Consider the following 15,898-nt stretch of genomic DNA (forward strand, 5'->3'; position numbering starts at 1 on the left):
TACGACAGCCGTTACAGTCTCCTTACGACAACCCTTTTAAAATCATCCGAAAGGACACTAAAACGGTTACAGTGGAAAAAGCAGGTAAACATGATACAGTTAGCATCGACAGAGTAAAACCAGCATTTTTAGAGAACACTGAAAAACAGACAACTGTAAAACCGTCTAAACCTGCAGCAGAGCAAGCACCATTCAAACTACTTGCAACAAGCAACACTTCAAATCAAAGTTCAGCAGCAGCACAAACTACAACAAGATCAGGAAGAAGAGTACATTGGCCAGATAGGTATGTAGCAACCACTATATTTATCTAGACCAAATCCTGAGACTACTCTTATAACACATAAAAATCCTACTTTATTTTGATTACTATTTTTTTTATTGGCCCCACGGATCATCATTATGCTTACATTTTAACTTTATGCAATTCAATAATGTTAAATATACACTTGTATATACGATATGAAACGTTTCAACACACAAGCTGTTATTACAATTTTACGCTTACTCATCATATTGAGTTGTACTTTCATTTTAAAAACAGTTCCGTTCTTTATCTCTTTGTCGAACATAGATGTTAATCCAATTTTTTTTTTGGGTACATAAAAACATCAATGTTCTGGATGGGAGCTTATGTGGCAAGCCCATTTGACTACTGTATCATTCATCTAGTCATTGTAACTCAGACTCAATTCACTATGTTAATTTCGGTGTGTATGATCGAATGTATGTCTGTACATTAACTCTTAAGCTATCTTCCTATAGGTTTCAATGTTCAGATAATCGATAATCTATCCACACCCGATTAACTCTCAAATATATATGGATTTTTCACCGTCACTACTGCTACATTTACTACTTTAGTACTCATCTTATTATGCATATGTGTGGCAACTTGAACAGATATGTGCCAGTTTCTGTGTTGCTTACAACTGACTGAATCTTCAATCATACAGTTAATGTTAGATATATTGAAAAAATATATTCATATGTATTCGCTTAACCGAAGTTCATAGCCAGGAAAATTTTCATATATCTTGTCGCAAGCTGCAGCCTGTTTGCAGATAATCTCTGTGAATCCTTCGAAATAATACAAGACAGGTACAAAGAATCTCTGAGACAGTTTTCTGCATCTCAAAAACAACAGTTTACTATTGAACTTAACGTAAGATAAAAGGTTTAGGTCAGTAACAAACCTTGTAACTAGATATGCTGGATCTCGTATGATATCTGGGCCCACACGAACATGTCCTTGCTCAACAAATGTCACAGCTGCTTTCATTGTTTCTGCCATTTTTGAACGCATTACAATAACTGAAAGCCGTCTTCGACAAAATGAAGAGGCATTGACTTTCGACGCTAACATAAGACTCCTTCTTGTTGGTATCAAACCTAAGTTGTGTCTTTATAATTATTACACTTAAAAATGATGACATACAACTTTGCTGTCAGTAGTTCAGTCATTTCTGCCCTCCAAGGATCGTTTTCATTGATATTCTTAAGTTTTTCCGCAATTTCTCTGATTTTTCGAGAGAGTTTATTGTAACTATGACAAAAGAATAAAGGATATTTTTAAAAATAGAATCTACCTGACACATTTACTAATATATGATAATCACTTCATATTCTAAAATAATCCGAAATTGTACACCACAAAACTAAAGATGTCAATAATACTCTTTGAAAATGGTTAAACAAAGTTTGATCATTTGAAAATATTATCAGTGAATTTTCGGATGTGTCGTGTTCTCTGAGCTGCATGGTTTAATCAAGAAACTGATTGTTTCTCTCTGAATTATCATCAGCACATAGATGTGGACAAAGACCATCTAAATCTTAGGTCAACAGTGTAAGGTGCTAGTCAGTTGCCCAGAAAATCTAGTAGGTCATTTTGTCTTAAACTGGGTTTCTATTGGTTTGTTGAGAAAGACAATGAAAGCTTCATGATTAAGCTATCCAGCTCAGAGAAACCATAATCTTCAAAACTGTCACCTTGAGATGCGAATGTTCTCCACCATCTCATTACCAGTCAATAGAGAGAATTTTATTAGGATCGCAGATGTTACATGAATTAGCTGTATCATTCGGATAACACGATTGAGAAACTGGATTTGGAGAACATATTTTATTATCGATAATGCAATGAGAAGACGTAGTTTATCAGAATTATGTGATATATTTGCGCAATACATTTCGAACAATCTGATCACACATATACTTGTTAAGAACATTTTTGGTCAGCATAATGTGATCGTCATAGTTTTAAGTGGTGGTTATATCCGAAAAACTAGAATAAAACATCTAAGCTCTTGCCGGGAAGTTGAAGGATCTTCATTTACAAGAATGGTGATGCCTCATGGTGAAAACCGAGAGTCTTTGAAGGTAACGAAGCCGACGTCCTTTCTAACAACCAGAGCAACAGTTTTTATAGGTACACAGAATGTCCGGATAGTATGGCAGACCGGTAGGAACAGTCGAATAACTGTGAAAATAAGGAGATACAACTTGGTGATTCTCAGACTATTTATTTTATTTATTTAAACGCATAAACATTGGTACAAAGAGGCACCAAATAGATATGCGTCACATAAGTCATTCGATTTGTGCAAGGGCTGGGATACTGTCCAAACCGAAGTGGGTGGTTTGCTTAGGGGGTCACATCCGGAGCCTTCGACCTAAAGGTCTGATCCACAAGGCAGTGGAGCAACGTCAGCAGATGCAGTCCCATGGTAGCCGGTGACCAACAATAGGTTCACACGCCATTTGTTCCTTCAGGATATTGGAGCCCATGTACACCAATGGTTTGGTATCAGGGTTTTCCAACTTCACCAGGTGGACTCTCCGTGTCCAACAACCCGGTTAAAGCGCCGGACTCAAGTTAGACAGGAAAGATTAAATTCACGAGATGTTGTTCTACTCTGACAATGACCAAGAAAATGCTCCGCACACACAGGGAGTCGCTTTGATGCTGTTCAAAGAAGTACAAAAAGCACTTATAGGACAGGTATCTTATGGATCCAAAATCCTTAAAGTATCTTTCAAAACAAAGAAGGAGGAGATAACAATGAATATTACCCACTGATATGCGCCCAACAATGATAGCAACGAGGACGATAAAGACCAGTCTTGTGAGAGGCTGCAATCAATCATGGTGAAGTGCTCAGGAAAGGACCTGACCATCCTGATGGGAGACCGGAACGCCGAAATAGGGATGAACAACAGGTATGGAGATATATATAACATGAACTGAATGGGGAAAGGGACGAAAATGGTGACAGGTTTGCAAATTTATGTGCATTCAACTAAGTAGTTATAGGCGGCACAATATTCCCACACGAAAGCATACACAAAACTAGGTGGGTCTCACCGGATCACACTATAGAGAACCAGATCGACCATATCTTCATCGCTAAAAAATTCAGAAGGTCAGTTGAAAGCGTGAGAAACAAGAGAAGAACTGACGTAGCTTCAGATCACCACCTGGTGGTTGCCAAGATGAAACTAAAGCTGAAGAAGCACTGGACAACTAGGGAAACAACATTACATTCGCTGGAAGCCGTAAGGCTAATTCCTCCTCTGACAAAAAGGAAAACAACAAACATAGGCACAATGAATGTCCGTCCAATGTGGGAGGATCATTCAAATAACCGCAGAAATGGAAAGATACAACATGAGATATGCTTGGAATAACTGAGACCCATTGGGAAAGATCTAGACAGGGAAGACTAGCTTCGGAAGAAATATTATTGATCATAAAGATGAAAGAACCCTACACGCTGTTCTCCAAAGAACTTATCAGATTAAAAACTTGTAACTTCAAGATTACTGAAGCACCCTTTAAAGGAAAGAGGTTACAATGGATATCGTACATGGCTACGCACTCACCAGTCATGAAAGTGAAGTTAATAAATGCCAGTTTTATGACAGGCTAACCTATCCTACGGAAAACCCAGGAAAATACTTGATATTTCTGACGGGAAAACTAAACGCCAAAGTGGGGATAGGAAACGCCATGTATGGACTCATCATCGGGCGATATGGATTGTGAGAAAGAAACGAGAATGCTGAGAGGCTGGTATATTCACTTGGTTTTAACAGCATAGTTGTAGATGGTAACACTTCCCGACAAATACATACACAGAGCTGCTTGAGTTTCGCTAGACCATATCGACCATATGTGTATAAGTAAAAACTTCAGGTCCATCGAAGATGTAAGAACAAAGGGAGGAGTTGATGTATTTTCAGATCATTATCTGATGGTAGCCAAGCTAAAACTAAAGTTAAAGATGCAATAAACAGTTGGAGAATCAGTGTTACAAAAGTTTGATATGGCCTTTCTTCGAGTTACTAACAAGTTCAACGAGTTCTAGATAGGTCCCACCAACCAGTTTGAAGCCTTATAAGATCTACTGCAAGAGGAAAATACTGAAAAACACTAGAAAGGGATTAAAGAAGCAATAACTTTGACGTACCAAACGCTGAGTCCCAAGAAGCACCAGAATAAAGGATGGGTCTATGTAGACAGCCTGGAAAGGATTCAAGAAGACGAAAACACGAAGATAGAAATCAAAGCTAACAAAAAAAGACACAGGTTGAATATACAGAAGCAAACAGGAGTGAAGAAGAGTATTAAAGCTGAGTCGGAAGTATGTTGAAGAACTGGTAAATACAGAAAAAAAGCTGCAAGGGAAGGAAATATGAAAGGACCGTATGATACAACCAATAAGCTAGCAGGAATATATGGTAGACCAGAGCAAGAAGTCAAGAGAAAAAGAGGGAAAACAACGGCTGAAGTTAATGAGCAACAGGACCAGTCGCCACAGCATTTGAAGAGCTCTTGAATAAACCGGCACCGCTAAACCGACCGGAAGTTGAGGCAACACACATAGATAGTACCACACTAACAATATAAAAATTTAGCAAGACCATTACACAAATCATGAATCGGAAAGTAGTAGGACCAGACAACACACTAGTTGAGGTGCTGAAGTTAGATATTGAGGTATCAGTAAAGATGTCCCACGTTCTCTTCAGAAAGACTTGAAAGGAGCGAGTACCAGTGGACTAGAGGGAGGGATGTCTCATCAAGACATCCTAGTAAGTGTGAGAACTACGGAGCTATCACGCTACTGTCAGTACCAGGCAAGGTTTTCAACAGCGTTGCTGAACCGAATGAAAGATCGGGCAGACGCGCAACCTCGAGATCAACGGGCTGGATTAACCATGTACCGGACGAATCGCGACATGGAGGGTCGTTGTTTAAAACTCAACTGAACGGAACTCACTGCTTTATGTAAACTTCCTTTACTATGAAAAAATCCGACAACATAGATAGGAAGACCTTGTATAATTTTCTTCAACATTATGGAGTGAGTGAAAAGATTATCAGCATCATACGGAACTTTTACCAAGGACTACAATTCAAAGTCGCGTATGGAAGATAGCTTACAGACCCAAATAAAAAATGGTGTCAAAGAAAAATGTCTTCTTTCATCTTTTCTTTTTCTACTAGCTGTTGACTAGATCATGAAAACCACACCTCAGGAAAAGCACGGAATACAGTAGACGCCTTAGACACAGTTGGATGACTTGGACTTTGCGAATGACAGCACTACTATTGCATACAAAACAACAAATACAAAAGATAGCCAGCATATTAGCTATTTCGGCAATAGTAGGTTTCAAAATCCATAGGGGGAGAAACAGGGTCCTGGAATACAACACGGCGAGCCCCAGTCAATTCCCACTTGGTGGGGGGAGCTCTGGAAGAAAAGGAACTCTACGTATTTAGGAGGCACCATCGATACACAGGGAGGATCTGATCAAATATCAAGGCATGAATTGGGAAAGCGAAGAAAACTTTCATACGACTGAAGAATATCTGAAACCCGAAACAACCGTCATAGAACCCCAAAATTAGAATTTTCTACATTAATGTTAAAAGTTCTACTATATGGGGTTAAAGCGCAGAGGAATAGCACCACCATCATCAAAAAATGTACAGACATTAATAATTAGGTGACTGTGTAAGATACTTCAAATACACTGGTCAGACACTATCAGGAATAACTAAGTCATGGAATAAACTGGCTGAGGAAGAAATTAGGAAAAAGACGCTGGATGTAGGTGAGGCACATTATGAACAAACTATTAAACTGTACCACAAAGCAAGGCCAGACTTGGAGTCCTCAAGACAAAAGAGGAAGAGGTAGATCAGGAAGTGCGTTCTCCCAGGAATTAGTAGCAAGCATCAAGAATAAAAACACAACTAGGCGACAACTGGTAAGGAAATCAGGACAGAACCACTTGAAGATCGCTGGTAGGCAGCTTATGCCCCAAGAGGAGCACCAAACTTAAGTAAGTGAACATATTGGACCTTATGTCTGGTGTTGAGATATGACATTCGACAGTTTAAGTAGACTAATGACTAAAGCTAGAATTCTGTATATTTATAAAGCAGATGAATCGCAGACATAAAATTGTCAAGATATGGTTAGATACAAGAGCAACATCCACTATGGATGACAACTGTCATTCGTTGCGATCTTGGTACCACAGAAAACTAAAAAAACACAGTAGCTTTTGATAATTCACTCGCTCATGTACCACTTCATTGTGAACCTACTAAATAATAGGATATATTGAGATAAAAGACGTACTTAGTATTACAATTACTACAACATATTCCCTTCATCTGGTTGTTATTAATAACCACCCAGTTGTTAATGGTGATAAATGTAACTCAAGTAAGCCTCAGTTTGAAAAATTTATGCAACGTACTGTAATTACTTAGTATGGCAAAGTCGTTCCTCCACCGGTATTAGCTTACAATAATAACCTGGCAATCATCAACATTGTATCCACGGTGAAAGAAATCTTCACATCACATCAGGGGGACAATAACTTCAAGTAAGATTAAATAAAAAATAACGAAAGGGGATTGAATTTAGCTGTATGAAGTTAATCAGATCAGAGAGGTGAGGTCGAGAACGAAATAGAGATGAAGCCCTTCTTATGGCTCAGGTAACTATATGTAGATCTAGTGAATGTGACGTACTAAAGTAACTGAAAAGCAACACACCGACACTATGAAATAATTGGAAACTTTTTAATCCAGTAGTCAATGTCAAGATGTATAGAGCCGGAAATGAGGAGCTTAATCAATAATTTTGCCTGTTGACATTAAGCAGTACTGCTGAATATAAGGAAGTTTTTTAACCGGAAACGTATCAGAACACCGAAACATCCACTATTTTAGACGAAAGCCACTCAGTACCACGACCGGTTCCTTGTTTTACAAGGAGCATCGATCCAGTGAGTTGTGGTTACGAATTTTGTCGTATCGTAGGACACGAGGTGACCTTATACTGGCATTTCGTATCTTTAATTATGATTTGGGTGTTAATACGTCTTATTTTTTTGCTTCCTCCAGCACTAATAATCTCCGAGGTCATAGCAAGAAGGTTCATAAACCAAGATCTAATAAACTTAAAGTGGGGTCCCGTTTTTCTTATCGAGTAGTCAATCACTGGAACGCCTTACCCGAACAAGTGGTACCAGCCCCATCAGTGAATACTTTCAAGGAGAAGCTGGCCCTTCACTGGAAATCAATGTGTCAGGACTAATACAGGTTCACCAACCTACTATCCTTATTACTGAAGAGTTAACCTAATATATCTCTTGTCCAAATCCTTCACTTCGTAAACGATACAATGATCTTCGAATAAAGATGGTTATCGAGAAGCGACGGTTGCAAACCAAGAAGTCGAAATAACGAGTCATAAGTCAACTGCCAATGCTTGTTTTCTTTAAGTTTGTACACATCAAGTCGACATTAACGTCGAGAAAACTAATCAAGGCTTACAGTGTGTAGTCTTCGCGTTTCTGGACGTGAAAAAGTCGCATAATTTTAACTTCATGTAAGTTATTGTCACATTCCCAGTTAATAAAGTCGACCTTCTTTAGCAATTTTCGTTCGTGATACTTTAATTTGCGGACCATTGCAACGCTACCGTTTGAACTTTAGCGTTCATACACTATCCAATACCTGGTGGCTCGTATAAAGGGGTTGTTTTGTTGTTTCAAGACGGTCTTGGGTCTTTAAAAATGTCCAAAGGATACCTATCTAGCCACTCGACCGTGCTATTCCTAGTCAGTTTGTTAGTTATTTGTGAGTTTGCATATTAGTCTCAGTTTCGCTTCGGAGAGGATAAGGGGCTTGGTTGTCTATGTTAATCTTGGCCATATGAGTTTCTCAGTTGATCCAACCTTCTTTTAAATGCATTAATAAATGGAGCTTCAATCACATCTTGACGTAGCAATTTCCATCTGTTGATGATTCTATGAGAAAATCGACAGTCATGTGGCAGTAAATAAATCCCCAAAATAAATAGCTCTGTAAGTTTTCGACATTGGTTTTAATGAACTCACCTAGCTGAAGGCGCTCGGTCATGTATCCGCACCAGATCACGGGAGGGAACGCCGTGCTCAACAATCCCTACAATCGCTAGCCAGATTAGATCAGACGAACCTCGATATATTGATAGCCTATCAAATATACCTTCGAACCAACTCGCAACTGAATTTGACCTCGCTTGGTGTGTACGCTTCATATTAGGTGTTACTGGTTGAAGCGTTGTCAAACTCCAAATATTTGTGGCATCTTCATTGGTGAACCTAACGTAATCTGCTACAACAAATTGTAAACAGTGAGTTTGATCACTAATGGGATTCCATAATTCATTGATTAATTTTATTGTTTTATACATTGTGATATTTTTTCATGTTCTTCGATATCTATATATTTTTCCTTCATTCATTCTTGTATTTCATATTTCATCATGAATGAACAGACATAACGTACTTAAGCTTAAGACTTTGTACCCACTTTCGTTCCAACTGATGTCCTTCCGGCCAGACAACATCGAAGCCTGGTTTTACTACGCAGAAGCCGATTTCTCCTAGCACGGTGTGAACGACACACGTGCACAATTCCTCGCAGTAGTCAAGGCAATACCGCACGAATTCAACGGGTACGTAATACCTAGTATGTTTACTTGTGATGTTTCTAAACCTTACGAAACACCGAAACGTTCTATTCTTAAACGCGGAGACCTAACCGACAGACAAGGGTTAGACCAACTCCTCAATAACATCGACCTGCAACACTGTTCTGCGGCCGACATGTTGGAACGAATGAGAGAGGTTATCGGCCAAAGAACCTTCGATTATGGCCTGTTCAAACATCTTTTCTTGTCCAAACGTTCTCATCAGGTGCAATCTGTGCTTGTCTCGTTCCACAACAGCGCCTTAGACGAGCTGGCTGCATCCGCCGACCGCATTTTAGAAATAACAAAATCTTCCAATACCGAGGTTCTTATTAGCCAAAGAAAAGACTCATAACCGATTTATGTCATATACTTACGCGTTATCTCAATTTTCGTAACGACCGTTAGCGATCACACACCCACGTAGAAGCACTTCACGTGAGCGATCTGTCCCTAGACCACGAGTGACGGATAACCCCGACTTGTGTTGGTATCATAACCAGTATGGAAAGTCTTCCAGAAGTTGCAGAAAACTCTGCAAAACAACTCGGGAACCTTCCAAGCCGGCGCGCGTTAACGGCAACCGTGGCCGGCGAACATAGCCGTCTGTTGTACGTCACAGATGTGGCAACAAGAGCTCGCTACCACGTCGACACTGGCGCAGAAGTTAGCGTTCTCCCAGCGAATTCCAACGACCGACTTCACGAATCAGCTTTAAACTTACGGGCGGCAAACGGAAAGCCTATCGCTACGTATGGCAAAAGGTATGTTTACCTCAACGTGGGTTCACGCAAACCCATTCACTGGATCTTCGTTGTTGCAGATGTTTCTATGGACCTTCTACAACATCACAATCTGATCGTAGATACGCGCAAACGGAGGCTAGTAGAAGTAAACACTAATTTATGCGTTTGCGTAACTTCTATTTCTGGTTGCAGATTATCTCCAGTCACAATTGAGCACACGATAGACCCATTTTATCAACCACCACTCGATAAGTATCCTGGGATACACCAAACGCAAACGAAGTTACCATGTGTAACCAGCAACGCTAAATATCATATCACGACTACAGGATCACCTGTATTCTCTAAAGCACGTCGACTAGCTCCAGAAAAGCTAAGGTTGGCCAAAAATGAATTTGACCACATGACAGACTTAGGAATCATACGACCGTCAAATAGCGCATATGCATCTCCGTTGCACATGGTCCCTAAAAAGGACAGCAACGATTGGCGTTCAACGGGTGACTATCGGCGATTGAATGCGAAAACCATTCCCGATCGTTACCCGTTGCCTCACATTCACGGTTTGACAGCTATGTTTAAAGGTACAACTGTCTTTTCGAAAATCGACTTGGTTAAAGCGTATAACCAAATTCCCATGACCATTGACGACATTCCGAAAGCAGCTATCATAACTCCCTTCGGACTCTACGAATTTTCGCGAGTGCCTTTCGGTCTAAGAAACGCTGCACAAACCTTCCAAAGGTTAAAAGACGATGTCTTTCGAGGTCTCAACTTCGTACATGCGTATGTTGACGACTGTCCAATAGCAAGTCCGGACAAAGAATCTCATCTCAAGCATCTGGATCTTGTTTTCGACCGACTACAAAAACATGGCATTACTGTAAACATTCAGAAATGCCAAATCGGAACTGACTCGTTAGACTTCCTAGGACACACTATAGGTGCTCAAGGCATTCGACCCCTTAGAACAAAAGTGGCGGCCATTCTGGATTGCCCAGAACCGACCACCACCAAGCAATTACGCGGTAGACGCATCCGACTCAGCAATCGGAGGAGTCTTACAACAATGGGTTAACAACTCCTGGCAACCTTTGGCATTTTCTCTAGACGGTTGCTAGACACCGAATCGAGGTGTAGCACATTCGGTAGGGAACTCCTAGCTATGTATTGTGCTGTACGGCATTTTCGACACTATATCGAAGGCCGCAAATTTACCCTTTTCACTGGCCATAAACCGCTTACCTTTTCTTTACGCTATTCTTCAGACAAGTACTGACCTTGTGACTCTCAACAAATGGAATACATTTCGCAGTTTACTCCGGACATTCAACACATTTCTGGAGCAAACAAAGTAGTCGCAGACGCCTTGTCTCGAATAACTTCCTCGAACAGTTCCCAAGGAATCGACCTTCTTAAACTCGCCCAGCTTCAAAAGTAGACACTGATCTTCAGCACGAGTTATCGTCTGCAACTCTCAAGCCGCGCATCATACAGATGGAAACAGGTAAGAAACCTTACTTTGTGACACATCTACAGGTAGGTATCGCCCAATCGTGCCGAAACGTTATCGACGCAATGTCTTCGATATGTTGCACAAACTTTCTCATCCAGGTGTTCGTGCAACCATCAAGCTTATAGCAGAACGGTTTTGCTGACCTGGAATGAATAAAGACGTGAGGGAGTGGGCACGCTCCTGTGTAAGCTGCCAAAAATCTAAGGTCATCAGACACAATAAATGTCCCTTAGGCTCATTTAGAACTCCTGATGCTCGATTCGACCATGTTCATCTGGATTCGGTAGGACATTTACCAGATTCAAATGGATACTCTTATCTCTTAACCTGCGTAGACCGTTTCACTCGATGGCCAGAAGCAGTACCTATCAAGGACATCGCTGCTGAAACAGTGGCCTGCACCTTCGTCGAACGATGGGTAGCAAACTTCGGCTGTCCTTCAACTATTACTACAGACCGCGGACGTCAGTTCGAGTCTGAACTTTTCCGTTGTCTGATCACACTTTTGGGAATCACTCGCTTCCGAACGACTGCCTACCACCCACAAGCAAACGGGTTGGTAAAACGTTTTCACTGACAACTTAAAGCTTCACTATCAGCTGTAGACGTTTCACAACGGACCGATGCTCTTCTACTCGTCTTACTAGGTATTTGCAATGCAGTGGAAGCTGACATTGGATACACTGTGGCTCAACTCGTTTATGGAACGAAACTTCGACTTCCAGGAGAATTCGTGGGTCCTTCATCCTCTTCAATGAACATGGATCTAACCTCCTACACGAACAGGCTTACAAACGCAACGCGTTCAGTTAAACCTGTTCCCACTCGACCTCAATCAACTGATGTTTTTGTTCAACCTGACTTACGATATAGTACACACGTTTCCATTCGTCGAGACTCGCATCGACGACCTTTTGAATCAGCATACGAAGGACCCTTCAAAGTTCTTCAACGCGAACCTAAGTACTATATAATCGATAAGGACGGAACCAACGATAGCATCAGCATCGATCGCCCCAACGCAGCGTATTTAGGAGATCATATCCATGTCGATTTTCCTTCGGTACAATCGAACGACACGACTCCGACGCTAATAATACCTCATCCGACAACCAACACGCACGATGATACTTTGACAGTATCTGAAACTAAACTTAAAACAGCGCGTTCTGGAAGAAGAGTAAGATTTCCAGAACATTTAAATGACTATTGCACGTAAGACACTAGTTAACATTTTGTTTCATCTCGATTTTCCATGGCATTATATATAATATTAAAAAAATTTTATATGCTTATATTTATATATATTTATTAGTTGGCTAATATGTATATTAAATAAATTTAAAAAATTTTTTTGTAAAAATCGCTTTTACTCTATTTTCCTTTTTTCGCCCACTTTGTGTGTTGAGGCGCGTGCGAGTTTACTTCGACATGCATTTACAAATTCTTTTTTTCTTTTCCAGGACGGCTGGAAAAGACGGTAAAAAGAACGATGAGATTAAGGAGGTACCAAAACTTTTCATTGTATATTACGTTTATTACTCACTGTATTTTATGGTCCCTTATAGTAAGGAAAGACGACCAGACGCTGCTAAACCTAGCAAGCTATCAGAAGAGTGTTTACCAACGACAAACTCGTTGAGTTTAAACTTCTGGCTGGACACGTCTTAGGGTCATCACTACTTCATTAGAAGGAAGTGATCTGTAGCGATAAATAAATCCCCAAAATAAATAGCTCAGTACGTTTCCGACATTGGATGCTGACCATATATTTTAATGGACTAATCTAGATGAAGGCGCTCCCTCATACATCCGCACCAGATCACAAATGAGAACGCCGTGCTCATTAAACCTTGCAATCCATAACCAGATTAGATCAGAGGAACCCCGATATATTGACAGCCTATCAAAAATATAATCGGAAAAAATGGAGTATGCGTTTTCAATAAAATGATTCAACGGAATCTTATTCGATGTTAAAGATAAATATTCAACAAAACCAGAATATATGCGGCGTCCTAATAGTGAATGCATGATGTAACTAGTTATATTCGACAGTAGACTGACAAACGTGGTCTAATAAACAAGGTTGATTGTTGCATGTCCACATTGAATTCGATGGAAGTGTATTATGATTGAATGTGTGGATTCTTATTGACATTCACGTGAACACATCACATACACAAGTGAAAGTACACACACACACACACGCATGCATGCATGCAATCACTCACTTACGCACTCAATTAATCAATCAATCAATCGATCAATCACTCACTCACACACACACACAGACGAACAAACATGTGTGGCCTTGCAGTCTGTGGAAGTAGGTGGATAGAATTATGTGGAGGCGTGGTGTTGTTCCCGACAATTTATCAGTCGGTAGATCAGTATCTGTGACTTCTCCGTCCAGATGGTGTTGTTGTTGTTGTTGGTGTTGTTGTTGGTGGTGGTGGTGGTGGTGATGGTGATTTTGTTGCCGCTGTTGTTCATGATATTGATGATGATGACGACGACAATGTCGTTGTTGGGGATGTTGTTATTTGAATTGGTGATGAGTATGCTGGAATAGTGCGTTTTCGATGCTTGTGTGATGAATGTTGTTGCGTATGTGTTGGTGATGTTGATATAGACTGTAGTAGTATGTGGACATATGGTGTATGTGCATGTTAGTAATTGTGAATGGATGATGTGTGTTGTTCTGTTGGACAGTAGGTTGTCCCGCGTGGTCTAGTGGTTAGGATTCCTGGCTTTCACCCAGGCGGCCCGGGTTCGATTCCCGGCGCGGGAAAGTTCTCACATCTACACACACACACACACATACACACACACACACCAATCTACACAACACTCATCAACACTAGATCAACACCAACAAACACTTCCCGACCACTGACACTAGCATCCGTCACGTGCCTACATCGATAGGCAAGCACAAAATGTAAGCAAAATGTTCGATGACATATTGATTAGCCGTTCCACTTGCAGTATGTCGACAATATTCTATTCACACACTCGCTTCAGCACGTATCAAGAAACACACAACGTGTCATGGGAATTCACACTGAAACTTCGAACAATTCAATTCTCCTCGACTCATTCCTCGATTCGTGAAAGTGGAGAAGGTGAGGTAAGACACAGTGAGCCATTGCAAAGCATACGAACAAATTGGATTCATTAATCAATCTGGTGTCTCACTATCAACCAATCGCAACGTCTGATCCCTACAATACACGCACATCGGACCAGTGTGCTCAATCCAATCTCGTGTTTTCACTTGGGCTCCGTGTAGCATTCCACATTCCCCTCCATCACACCTTCACTCACATTCAGTCATTCACTCTCCTTCCATTTAGTTCTCTCTGTCGTAGTCTGTCTTAGTGGTCAGCACATTCAGCTGCTGGCAGACTGTAAATCATGATGTCTAATGAACCAGGTTGATTGTTGCATGTCCACATTGAATTCGATGGAAGTGTATTATGATTGAATGTGTGGATTCTTATTGACATTCACGTGAACACATCACATACACAAGTGAAAGTACACACACACACACACGCATGCATGCATGCAATCATTCACTCACGCACTCACACAATCACTCACTCACTCACTTACTCAATCAGTCAATCAATCAATCAATCGATCAATCACTCACTCACACACACACACAGACGAACAAACATGTGTGGCCTTGCAGTCTGTGGAAGTAGGTGGATAGAATTATGTGGAGGCGTGGTGTTGTTCCCGACAATTTATCAGTCGGTAGATCAGTATCTGTGACTTCTCCGTCCAGATGGTGTTGTTGTTGTTGTTGGTGGTTGTGGTGGTGATGGTGATTTTGTTGCCGCTGTTGTTCATGATATTGATGATGATGACGACGACAATGTCGTTGTTGGGGATGTTGTTATTTGAATTGGTGATGAGTATGCTACAATATCCGTTTTCTATGGAAGAACGACGCGGGAATCCAACACGGGCAGCCTGGGTGAATGCCAGGAATCCTAACCACTAGACCACGCGGGACAACTTACTGTCCAACAGAACAACACACATCATCCATTCACAATTACTAACATGCACATACACCATATGTCCACATACTACTACAGTCTATATCAACATCACCAACACATACGCAACAACATTCATCACACAAGCATCGAAAACGCACTATTCCAGCATACTCATCACCAATTCAAATAACAACATCCCCAACAACGACATTGTCGTCGTCATCATCATCAATATCATGAACAACAGCGGCAACAAAATCACCATCACCACCACAACCACCAACAACAACAACAACACCATCTGGACGGAGAAGTCACAGATACTGATCTACCGACTGATAAATTGTCGGGAACAACACCACGCCTCCACATAATTCTATCCACCTACTTCCACAGACTGCAAGGCCACACATGTTTGTTCGTCTGTGTGTGTGTGTGTGAGTGAGTGATTGATCGATTGATTGATTGATTGATTGATTAATTGAGTGCGTAAGTGAGTGATTGCATGCATGCATGCGTGTGTGTGTGTGTGTGCTTTCACTTTTGTACGTGATGTGTTCACGTGAATAT

At 40.8% G+C, this 15,898-nt stretch overlaps 1 protein-coding gene across 1 annotated transcript; it reads right to left on the reverse strand.

Annotated features, from left to right (window-relative positions):
• Positions 1-831: 831 nt before the first annotated feature.
• IMP3 (Small subunit (SSU) processome component) lies at positions 832-8,162 on the reverse strand. Its single transcript, XM_051215375.1, has 4 exons — positions 7,865-8,162; positions 1,439-1,546; positions 1,197-1,403; positions 832-1,159 (listed from the first exon to the last, which is right to left on the reverse strand). Exons 1-4 carry the CDS (start codon positions 7,999-8,001, stop codon positions 1,135-1,137), a joined length of 477 nt encoding a protein of 158 aa, XP_051073667.1. The 5' UTR covers positions 8,002-8,162; the 3' UTR covers positions 832-1,134.
• Between the last annotated feature and the right edge of the window lie 7,736 nt (positions 8,163-15,898).

Source organism: Schistosoma haematobium, chromosome 1, assembly GCF_000699445.3.
Source record: "Schistosoma haematobium chromosome 1, whole genome shotgun sequence".
In the NCBI taxonomy this organism is placed as follows: Eukaryota; Metazoa; Platyhelminthes; class Trematoda; order Strigeidida; family Schistosomatidae; genus Schistosoma; species Schistosoma haematobium.

Excerpts from the sequence above, each read along its gene's own strand:
- IMP3 (XM_051215375.1), bottom strand. The coding sequence starts at position 8,001 with ATGGTCCGCAAATTAAAGTATCACGAACGAAAATTGCTAAAGAAGGTC. Across the intron at positions 1,404-1,438 it reads GAACTACTGACAGCAAAGTT|ACACAACTTAGGTTTGATAC; the intron begins GTATGTCATCAT and ends ATAATTATAAAG. Across the intron at positions 1,160-1,196 it reads CCAGCATATCTAGTTACAAG|TTCAATAGTAAACTGTTGTT; the intron begins GTTTGTTACTGA and ends TCTTACGTTAAG.